Source organism: Perissodus microlepis, chromosome 5, assembly GCF_051167445.1.
Source record: "Perissodus microlepis isolate ML-2025 ecotype Zambia chromosome 5, ASM5116744v1, whole genome shotgun sequence".
In the NCBI taxonomy this organism is placed as follows: Eukaryota; Metazoa; Chordata; class Actinopteri; order Cichliformes; family Cichlidae; genus Perissodus; species Perissodus microlepis.
Window position 1 is genome coordinate 30,301,284 of NC_140465.1, and position 12,215 is coordinate 30,313,498.

The 12,215-nt window shown below is 37.5% G+C and overlaps 1 protein-coding gene across 1 annotated transcript; it reads left to right on the top strand.

The window, feature by feature from the left end:
- Positions 1-3,609: 3,609 nt before the first annotated feature.
- On the top strand, positions 3,610-12,188 carry LOC146387586 (troponin T, cardiac muscle isoforms-like). Its single transcript, XM_084929308.1, has 12 exons — positions 3,610-3,722; positions 3,871-3,915; positions 6,070-6,096; positions 6,224-6,245; positions 6,342-6,405; positions 6,507-6,623; positions 6,711-6,788; positions 6,967-7,068; positions 7,153-7,262; positions 7,404-7,494; positions 9,438-9,478; positions 11,840-12,188. The coding sequence occupies exons 2-12, from the start codon at positions 3,903-3,905 to the stop codon at positions 11,877-11,879; spliced, it is 705 nt and encodes a 234-aa protein (XP_084785434.1). The 5' UTR covers positions 3,610-3,722; positions 3,871-3,902; the 3' UTR covers positions 11,880-12,188.
- Positions 12,189-12,215: the final 27 nt, after the last annotated feature.

Here is a 12,215-nt window from a genome sequence, read left to right on the forward strand (position 1 = left end):
TGTTTATCGACTCGATGTGAAATAATATGACGACGTGGATGACTGAGAACCTTCACAGACGAAATACCTTTTTCACGGTATCGCAAAATTCCGTTTAGTTATGGACAACTTCTAACTAAAATGCCCACCAAGCAAGTTTTCACAAGTCAGAAGAATATAGTCTCCTTTCCGTCTCACTTCTCTCAGAAAGAAGAAATATGTTTCCAAAATGAAAAGCAGAGAAAATTGTTTTCCCCTGCATGCGTCAGGAAAAGAAAAGGGGGGTTCATGTGGGTTGTAACCCTGAGGTAATAGGCCTACTTAAAACAGCTGAAGTTGTTGTTGACCCAACCTGTGCACGGAACCTTCCACCTGTAACCTCTTAACCATCATTTTCATGTGAGCTGGTGCACTGAGTGGTGACCAGTGTGTGACAGTCACTATTCTTTCTTTATATTTCCGACATATAAAGAAACATAATATACGGTAGTTTCTGCTGTTGGATTGGATCTAATAAGGGGGAAAGTTTGGTATTTTGCTAAATTGCCCCCCATTAGTTACTGATGACCAAGGATGCTCAAAATAATTCCTAAAGATTGCAAACTGGTGCTCTGGTCCATATCAGCAAATTTTGATTTTACCACACGGTGGCAGTATTTGCTTGTGACTTCACTTCAAACAACGAGAATAATTGTGGGTTCGGTAATGAATGCATCGAGTAAACGTTCAGATGAAAAAGCTATCAATTAAGTGAAAGTTGCAGTGATAGCCGGTGGTACAGTAAGAAAAACAAAACGTGCTGGAGTTGAGAGTCTGTGTGTCGTGGAATTAAAGGGAATTTTATAAGTGGAATTACGAGGTATAAACCTAAAGGCTTATCTGTGTTGTTTTAGTTGTCGACTCAGGTGCCAAAAAGGCGGGGTTTTCAGTCAAGAAGAGAAGGTGTGACTTGACGGCTTTTGATCCATTCCGCTAAACAAATATTTAGAAAGTAATATGACGTCTAAAAGGAGGAAAAACAAGTTTGATTTCAAAAACGAATAAAGCCTAACATGGCTTATGAACATCTGTTTTACATACTATACAGAGGCGATTCTAGCTTCATACATAGGGGGGCTCAGCTCTCAATCATAATGACAGCAGTGCCTTGCAATTAATATTAATGGTGTTTGCATATGCAATTAACCCTTTTCACATTCCCAAACCTCAGTTCAGTTGGATACACATTACAATGCTGGATGAGCGATATTAGTGTCTAGGAAGGATTCAGAGTGAATAATCACAGATTTCAATCTAATCTACCAGTTTTCTCTCATTTCTCATCCTTCTTCTTCTTCTTTGGTGCAACCCTATAAATACAGGGTACCCCTTTGGCCTTTCCCCTTTTCTACAATTCCCCTGTGGGAGAAGTTGGTGTCATTTCTTTCCCAACATTGTACAACACACATATACTGTATATTTAGCCACCCTGATGTTTCTGATTGTGTTTTTAGTTCAGATATTGCCATCATTGTGCCTCTCTTTGGTAGATACTGTAAATGTGTAGTACGTGTGTGCCACATATGTGTTATAGACACAGTTAATAGCATGAACAGATAATTCTTGCTAGCTTGGAAGTTGTGGTGACTTGAGCTAACCCTCTTCCCTACTGTTTCCATTTGGTTGCAGGGGCTGGAGTGGGCAAGTTAATGACTTGGAGGTCTTTGTTTCTTTTACCTTTCATTGTCAGACATAACGCAGGAACACACCGGTTACACAGACACTTCACAAGTCACAGTGTTGTCCCTGCATTATCAGAACAGTTTGAACTTTACAGTTTGAACATCTTCTTTCTGCCACAGGAACAAACGTCTTACTTAGTCTATTATTGACAAAGCAACAACGCCTCTGTGTGAGTGCACTATAACATCATGACATCAACAACACTGGAAATAAAACTTGTTTTCAACCTGATGTAAACATACACGTTTGGAAAATATAACACTGAAGATAATTCCAGAAAATAATTCTAAAATATGCTATTATTAGTGCTATTAATATAGCTATTTTTAGGGGTGCTCTGATGAAATTTGGGGGTGCTTGAGAACCTATGTACTATAACAATGTTAGAGATCTCTCCACAGAACATATCTTTATTAACATGATAGTGTTGTAACCTGTGGTGTGCATCACGGTTGTATTACATGGAAAGCAGAGGAATAGATGCTTTTACTTTGTAAAAAGCAAACTTTCAAAAAAGAAAAATGAATGATAAAAAAAAAAGGTCAACATCCACCTTTATATTTGTGAGCTTTAGCCTCGTTCTTTATGCGTATGGCAAAATAGTTTTTAAATCAAAGAAAATCAAAATAATGATATGACACGTACAAGCCAAAATGTGAAAATGTGACCAGCTTTTTTTTGTATGCTTATTTTTTTAGTGGACAAATCTTTAACAAACGTTCATCTCAAATGAGACTGAAACAAGACAGCATGTTATTTACCCTGGTCCACACAGTGCTTATGGGTACACAGGGTTGCATCATTGAGCCTGTTAGGAAATCACATTGACAGTAAATTCCTCGACCAAACTGATTCTGACTCTGTGAAGGATTAACACAAACACAATAATGTGCATGCACACAAAAATACAAAAAAAGAAAACATAAATATAAAATTATCTGATCTATGATGTCACTCTGTGTAAATAGTTCACATAAAAAAGCAATAAAGAAAGAAAAAGAAAATTATGATAAAATGCCATAATTCATCGGGCATCAGTTTCATATTAGAAACATGTCAAGAGGTTCACTCGGTGCTGTAAAGGAATAGTTTTTACAATTTCCGGCAAAGAGCAATGTTCTTTTTCAGTGGTCCTATATGAGCTCATAGTACTTTTTTTTGACAAGTAAACTATGTGAAATTATTAATAAATAATGATACATATAGATGAATAGAATATTTGCAAAAAATGTAACTGACTGTACTTTTGACAAGACGTGACTGACATGTGAGAAAACACAGCCAACCTGAAAAGAGTTAGGGTGGAGGAGGAACTCCCATTGAATTACCTTTGCAAAGAAAGTTTTGGCTTCAGCTGTCAAGACTAATCTCCTGATTGTGGGGTCAAATACATTACCGAAAACACCGGGAGTATCAAAAGACTTGGCACGGTCATAAATGATGTTGTTGGTAACATGTTTTTGCATGTAAGGACTGAGGGCAGAGTTTATGATCAAAGACAATGAACACAGGCTGGAGTCTGAAAAAGGGTGTGAATTTTATGTGAGTATTGTTTTTAGTATTCTGCTGTGGGAAAAATGCACAGTTACTTCACTGTATCACAAAACTGCAGGCAAACCTTGTAGAAATGTCATACCCATCTTCAGAATCCTAATAGGAAGTGAAAGCAAATATCAGGAGAGCTTGAGCCATGCAAGAATGTATTTGTGTGCAGACAGAAATATTTTTATAAGTATTATAGGTAACCTAACTCATGAGAAACTGAAACCTTCAGAGAGCAATAATCCTGTGCAGTTTGGCTGAGGTTTTACAGAGTAAAAATAGTGAAGGCAAGTCCATAGAGAATACATGTTTTCCCATTCTAGTAGATGCTATCTGCCATCTGTTTGCAGGTATGTGCCCACCCATTGTAGACATGGGCAGCTTGCCGCCATGTGATCCAATACTGGGTTTAAAAGCTTATAGCCCACAGTGAAGGACACAGTATACAATTCCCCATTGAGCCACGTTGTACGAGCTGGGTAAGTCTGCATGCTCCTGTTCTGTCTTTTTAAACAATCAAACAAAATCTGTAACTATTTTATACTTTTTTTTGTTAGATTTTGGGTTTCTCTCAGTTTGTAGAAGCCAAGTTATTAACTTTGCTTCTATGTATATTCGCATTTACAGGAACTGCATCCTAAACATGTCAGACACAGAGGATGCCGAATATGAGTAAGTACTGAATTATTTTCTGTAGAGACAAGATTGACGTTCGCAAAGTTATGCCAGCGCAAATGGAATTAGAAAGTGAAACAAATTAAATTTTGGTCTGTTTTTTTATTTTTTCAGAGGACAACGTGAGTCATTTTGTCAGTTCACCTAACCCATGCATGGGCTAGATATGTTTTTGACTGTTTCTGTTTGCACTCTAGTTTACAAGCTGCAGATTCATGCAGCTGCATGTCTGCATGCATTACATAAATCCAGCTACAGTAGAAATGCCTACCCATATTTAATTTGCCAAAGTTCATTGCTTTTCGCTGACCTCTGCTCTTTACATTGTGAAAGAGATGAATATATTATTGTTTGTTTATACAAACAATATCTATGACAACAATGCAAAATTTTGCTTTTTTTCTTTTGTCTGCCACTTTGTTGCTTTCCACTCTTCCATTTAAACATTCATCATTACTTAACACAGTGCATCTGCTAAGCTGCTGGTTTCACTGCACAGCCCACTGTATTTTTGGCATCTTGTTGCCACTGTAGCTATTCTGTAGCTTTTCTGCCAGATTGACCTTTGTCCTCTGAGTCAGTCCTCTCGGTCTGAGATGTGAGATAGTTCACCTTTTATAAACATCCCAGTGGATCTGTCCTTTCCAGTCAAATGGTGCAGTGGGTCACCATTGCAGAGACAAAGGATCATACCTCTATTTCTGTCTCCTTTGTGGGGCTGTCCAACCAAGCCCATGTGAAGATTGGCTGAAACCAAGCAGCACCTGTCTCCCTCTATGGAGATAACAGTAGCTGTTAGTGAGTAATGTAGGTCAGGCTATGTTCTCAGTAGAAGCCCTTGGGAAAGGTAGCAGCAGGAGCACAATACACACGTTCGGTTTTATTCCTGTTAGAGGACCTCCCGAATGCTGGTTTGACTTACCTTCTTTTCAGGAGGCTGAGTTTCCATTTGTGCCCACAAATGTTTGATGGAATGATTCTCCCTACAGACGTGCGGTGAGGATAGGAGAAAAAAAAAATCCCCAAAAACAAAACAAAACAAAAAAGCAGAATTTAAAGTACTCTGAAAACAGGGAAGCTGGTCGAAAAAGCCAAAAAGTAATTTCCCTACTTTATTGATATTTTTTGTCTTTGGTTTAAAAGGAATTTTTAAATACAGGAGTGTTATGACTAAAGTCACTTGTATTGTCTGGAACACTATCCAAAAAAGCTAGTATTTTAATTTTAATATTAACATAATACAGTCAAGCAAAAATAAAAATATAACACAACTATAAGACAAAAGACAGCATCATAAAAAGAACTTTAACTCTATTAAAAAATGAAGTGATTTAAAATAATCAGATTTGCTTCTTACATTTTCAGGTAAGGTATTACAAAGCCATGGGACCATTATTGCAAAGTCGTGTCACTTTTAGATTCAAGCCTAGACTTGACAGAAGGGCTCCATCTAAGGAATAAAGTCTGCAAACTAGCTTATAACATTTCTGTTATGTAGCTTGGAGGGGTTATCCAGATGGGCTCTAAATAACAAACTTTTCATCTATGATGGAAAAGAAGGAATTCCAAAAGTCAGGTAAAAGGAAAATAATGTGTAAAAACATTAAATGTTATTATTTTTTACAATTTTCACTAAACTAAAGTTTTATAGTTGAGAATGCACCTGAACCACAGAAAATATGTTTATTTTCTTTAGGTGTATATTTTATAAGCGTAAGTAGTTTGTAAGTAAAGTTATACATTTTAAATGTTAACTCAAAATGTTGCATCGATAGATAAACAGTCTTTGTATGGACAGAGACTAGTAGAGACATGAAGTTGTCTTTCAAGATAATCTGAAGCAGCCTGTTCTAAACTGGACAAGAAACGCTTGTATGACTGCATGGCCCTTTATATCTATCATCTCTTTGGGAGACGTTTCTCTTAACGGACTCATATACTAAGTGCTTTACGAGCCTTAGGGTCATTCCAACGCCATCATCACTGACAGCCACTTAGTGACTAAAGTGACAGTGACTAATGGTTTTGTTGCGTGAAGATTTTGTGTAGGTTGCGTCTCATTATTAGGATTTCTACTTCCATAGCTTTATGCTTTAAGCTGTGAGCTTTTTGTTTCTTTAATCAGTATTGACATTGCATATCATCTTTCAGAAGATGCCACAGAGGAAAATGAAGGAGGTACGGAAGGGTTATTTACAAAACACAGGAACTACTGTGTGTCAAAGGATAAGCGTTCTAATATTTCTCTATGCTTTAATTTAATTTACTAAATGCTTTGATTTTTTTTTTTATTGTGGATACAAAGATGATGCAAAGCCCAAGCAAAGGTAAGAAAAGTTTTAAAATATTTGTATAAGTCAAACACAATACAATTTCTATTAAAATACATACTTAGGTACATTTTTTATTCTTGTTTTCCTTAGGCCAAATTTTGTGCCTGGCTTGGCAGCTCCCAAGATCCCAGATGGAGAAAAAGTGGACTTTGACGTAAGTTAATTTTAGGGCCAACTAAAATGAACAAATAATCCAAACACTTGTAAACTTTAGTCCTTTGTTGTTTAAATAAAATATGAGCTTGATGTTTTCAGGACATTCAAAGGAAACGAATGGAAAAAGACCTGACTGAGCTCCAGACTTTGATTGAAGCTCACTTTGAGAAGCGTAAGAAGGAGGAAGAAGAGCTTATTGGCCTCACACAGCGTATTGTATGTTATTTTTTTCTTTTTATAGTTTCAACAACCATTTGATTGTGTTACGTTTCAACTAAAAATGTCCTTCCTTTTCAATATCAGGAGAAACGCAGGTCTGAGAGAGCAGAGCAGATGAAGATCAGAGCAGAGAGAGAAAGAGAACGGCAGAACAAACTAGCAGTAAGTGTAGTTACTACAGAGTAACATTTTCAGAACATAACAGATATTTCCTACATGTTTAAGTTGTCTAAGAATCCACAGTTGTACCTATGAATTGTATTCAGTTTGTGCAAATTCAGACACTTCCAGCAGTCAAAATAGTGTGAACAATCAAAGGTACTCTACATCATTTCAACAGGAAGAGAAAGCCAGAAAAGAAGAAGAAGAAGCCAAGAAGAGAGCAGATGACGATGCAAGGAAGAAGATGATTCTGTCCAACCTGACTTTCACTGGATACAGGGTAACAATCTAGTTTACCATTAAAGCATCTTACTATAAAGTACATATAAAAGTGCATTTCCGCTTGTGCTTGTTTCCTTTCCAGCAAACACAGAGTGGGACAAAAAAACCAACAGAAAGAGAAAAGAAGAGAAAGATCCTGAATGATCGACGCAAAGAATTAAATATTGATCATTTGAAAGATGACAAACTCAGGTAAAATGACACTGTAGCATGAGTTACTAAAACACTTTACTTTCTCTTGATTTATTCAAAATATCTGTCATGTACATAAAAATTATCTTTATTCATCATCTGATCACTATACAGTAAACTGTCATAACATTTTCTCTACAGAGAAAAGGCTAAGGATCTTTGGGACTGGTTGCGCCAACTAGAGGCCGAGAAATTTGAACTTCAGCAAAAATGCACAAAGCAGAAGTACGAGGTAAAATGTCAACAGATTCTTGCTGTTGCAGCCAAAGATTTCCTCTGAGTGGACAGATTCTAGGATACAGGCCAAGATGAAAACAAAACATGAAAGTGTGGTGCCTGGGAACACCCACTGAAATGAGTCACAACTGTTTTCTTATATATAATGAGTGGAACTCAGCCAAAGATCCAAAATAGAAGGGATATAGTACTCATCTAGCCAAGGTTTTGGTGATTGTGACCCACACCTGTTTTCACAGCTTGGCTCATGGATTAGGCAGAGGAACAATAGGAGGGTCCACGACCCTCTTTGGGACACTCCCAATAAGACTTAAAAATCTGAGATTCTCCACCAATTGCTCTTAGAACTAAAGAAGCTTCTCAGATGAGAGGTGAAACGTCTTCAATAAACTTAAAGAAGTCCAGATGTTTTAATGCTTGTCTGTCTTTCTGTGTTAGCCCTGCAAGAGATTCCCGGGGTATATCTGCCCTCTAGTAGCTGGGACAGGCTTTAGCCCTCACCCCATGACGCTGATAAGCGTTAGTGAATAGATGGATGGAGATGACTGGGTCAGAGCAAGTGGTCCAAACAAGGAACAGTGGTGAACCAGTAGCATGGATGGCCAAGGCTCATTGATGCACATAGGGAGAGAAGGCTGACCCTTGTGTTGAGGTCCAACAGATGTGCTACTGTAACTCAAATTGCCAACAAAGTTAATGGTAATTCTTATTGCCCCTACTGGTGCCTTTGCACCACTGAAAGTGTAATGGCGGGATGCGCCGGTGTGAAGAAGAGGTAGACCCAAGAGCAGACACGGTGGAGACGGAACTAGGTTTCCAAAAATAAAGCGAACCTTTATTGCGGCTGATGGCATGACAAAAACTATTAACACAGAGTAACTAAGCGGGCTATGAAACACAGTGTCACAATAAGGGAAACTACAAAAATATGAGATGAGGATAACAGACGATCTGACACTGACTGAGTGGAAACACACAGACTAAGTACACATAAGGAATGATCAAGGGAAGAGGAATCACATGGGGAAAACAGCTCACAACAATTAACACAATGACAGGACAGGGGGCGTGAAACTAAATACAATGAACAAAAAACACAAGGCTCTTTCAAAATAAAACGGGAAACATAACGAGACCCAGACATGACTCGAACTTGACAAAAAAAGAAAACTTGGACATGAAACATGACAGATAAACACACGAAGACTTAACCTGACAATCTGACACAGAAAACTTCACACAGGGATGAGACAAATGGGGAGCTTGATAAATCATGAACTAAAACTGTAACCTAGGCATGACAGAATGTAACTAGATAAACTGAAATGAAACTAGACTGAAAATAACAACAAAAACATCAAGAACCTCAGAATACTGGGTCACATGACCCAGGACCATGACAGAAAGTGCTAAAAATGGACACATGAGGATCAGAACTGGACCACGGAGCAATGGAAGAATGTGGCCTGGTCGGATGGATCATGTTTCCTTTTACAACTGGCAGCAAGACACCAGTGATACCTGCTTGGAATCCTTGGGTCCTGCTGGATAAACAAGTACAATCCATGGAGGCCCCGCTTTGCCGCTTACAGGGCTTAAAGGATCTGTTTTTAACATCTTGGTGTCAGATACCATAGCACACCTTCAAGGGTCTAGTAGATAACATGCCTCCATGGTTCAGGGCTGTTTTGCCAGCAAAAGGGGGATCCGCAAAACATTAGCTAATGGTCATAGTGTTATGTCTGACTGGTTTAAATTTAACCTCCACAGTTACTCTTGAAAAAAAATTGTAGTTTGATTTTCTTTCATGTTTTCCTAGTTGCACGGTTTTTATGAAGATGTGATGATTTTTATATAGTAAAGCAAATGCTAAGAAGTCAACATGTTGGTTTTTCACAGTATAGATATCAATGAACTGTTAAACTACTGTTTTCTCAGGTCACGGTGCTGAGAAATCGTGTCAGTGATCATCAGAAAATGTAAGTCTATTCTGTTGTGGTTTCTGTTGACATTGAGTAGCAAAGGTAACGTACAAAAATTAGGATTTTATTTGCTTTCTAACACATGGCATGGACTAAAGACTGCAAAGCTGGGCAGAAATGTAGACCTACAGCAAAGTAAGAGGAGAAAGTAGTAACGAAACTTATCAATAAAAGGTTTCCACCTCCTCTCATTTCAGCTTCCCCCCCCCCCCCCCCCCCCGCTTTCTAACAACAATGGTCTCCATTCTTTTGAAACAGTAGTAGAAGTAACCGTTTGTCTTGGAAACCCCTATAGTAGGGCTAAAATTTCCTGAATATATCCAGGCAAACAGGACTGCGAAAAGTGTATGCTGGCATGTCTGAAGAACATATACACACCCAAACTAAGACCATGCATATTTTTCCAGCTGACGCCATGTAGGCTTTACAATAAATATAGTGAAGGGCTGAATAAAAACTAAAAAGTTCTAATACTGGTTTTCATTCAGAATATGCAAACCAGGAACACACCTGAGTCAATAAGAGAAAAACTTTATCAGACTGAAATAAATCTGAATTTATAAAAACCTCCATGGGTTATAAAGGTGCAGGGGACACGGACTTGTGTAGCAACAACAGATAAACATAGTAGGCAGTTATTGGTTAGCACATCCCATTATACAGCTATTAAAAAGCTTTGAGTCACTCCAGTATCTGAGGGCTGCTTTTGTAGTGTGTTCTCCAACACAAATGAGTAGAATCATGGTAATTCTATATTCAGATCATATGCACAAAAATACGCACACTGTTTATTTTTCATTTAAAAATTTTAATCACTAAAAACCTTTCACTAAAGTATTTTAACTCACCATATTCTGAAAATAATTCAAATGATAATGAAAACATAACTCTTGTAAGCTACTGAAATGCACCCAGTGTGACATCAAGTTTGTAGAAGCCACAAGCACAAACATTTGACATGGGTCTGTAAGTATTTTGACCTTTTTTTTTTTAGTAATTTTGCAATTTTGTCTATGTACATTGAGGTTTAACAAAATATTGCACTGCATTGCAAAAATGACTTTTTCTACAGTCACCCATTTCTAAAGGCTCAAAAGTAATTTTCTGATAAATGGTTTCATAGCTAGATAAGGCCTCTTGTCTTGTTATTCCTTGACATCTTAAACATATAAAAGAGTTTATTCCTAATGTAAAATTTGCATTTGGTATCTATTCACTTTTTATTTAAAACTAGGTCCAAAGACATGTTCATGCAAGCGAGCGAGGCCATTATTAATCTGAGAGACAGCATCAAAGAGATAGCAAAACCCTTTGGAATGGCCTCATTAACAATCTGGTTCTTAAAAAGAAGGAATGCACTGGCCAGCTCACCAACACTAAAAAGTCTCAATGACCACAGAAGACAACTAAAGAGCATGATGACAGAATTATTTCCATGGTTAAGAGAAAAAATATTTTTCAACATCAGACCCAGTCAAGAAAACTCTCTAGGAGGTTGTAGTATAATTGTCAAGATATACTTTCAAGAGACAGTGATAAATGGGCATAAAAAGGATTTAAGGTGCAAACCACTGATTACAATCAAGAGCAGGAACAGCAGCCACACAATAGGTATGAGTTCCTAGCTTGGCCAGAAAACATCTAAAAGAGTCTGCACAGTTCTGTAAAAATCTTTAGACAGATAAAACCAGGAGTAACTTCTACCAGTATGATGGAGAGGAAAAGTAAGTAGAAGAAGCTGTTCTGAAGTATATCGCATCGTCTATTAAACACGGTGGAGGCAAAGTTATGGCACAAGTGTGTATGCCTGTTACTGGAACTAGGTCACTAGCTGCAATTGATGTTTTAACTGCTGATAAAGGTAGAAGAATGAATCCTGAAGTGCACAGGGCTACACTCTCTATTCAGATTCAGTGAAATGCTGCAAAACTGATCTTAATGCAATTACTGCTTAACAGTGCAAATGGATATTGACTCGAGTTACTTCAGAAAAAGCAACTCAAGATTTTAGCAAGACAAAGAAATGTAATGTAAAAAGTCAGTGACACGAAGTTTAAATGTTAGAAAAGACACAGGTAAGCCCTAAGACAAAAAATTTACCTAAAATAATTTAAATTTCAAATGCAGTCGCAGTGACTTATTTGCATCAGTAGAATGAAATACATTTCTAAAGATCAATTCAAGGGTCAACTCACAAGGAATGCAGCCACTCAGCCTTGCATACAGGTTTTCACAAACAGATATACGACCAGTGGGAGTGAATACAAGGTTCAACAAGCACTACAGATGACCACCAAAAAGCTAGGCTGTGTGCTCGCTGATATGATGATTCTCTGCTGACTTTCATTTTATTCTCAGATCAAAGGGTGGCAGGAGCAAGCGTGGCCTGAGGAAGTAACGTCTGACATCAGCTGGAGAAAAACCAGCAACATCAGCCATCTGTAAACGACTGAGAATAAGAAGCTGGATAATAATATTTTCTTAATACTTGAAAATGCAAGAACAATAAAAAAAAGTACATGCTTTTAGATGTTGTTAGTGGAATAAAGTGCATGTTAAGTTACTGATAGCAGACGGATCAGATGATGTGGTTTAACTTGTGTTCATCTGACCATGTGTAACACATAAGGATTTTTTTTTTTTTTTTTAAACTGAATCCAAAAGTTTAGAAAACTGACTGAAAGAAATAAGAGCAACTGAACCTATTCTGGTGTGTAGGATTTTGTGATTGCAA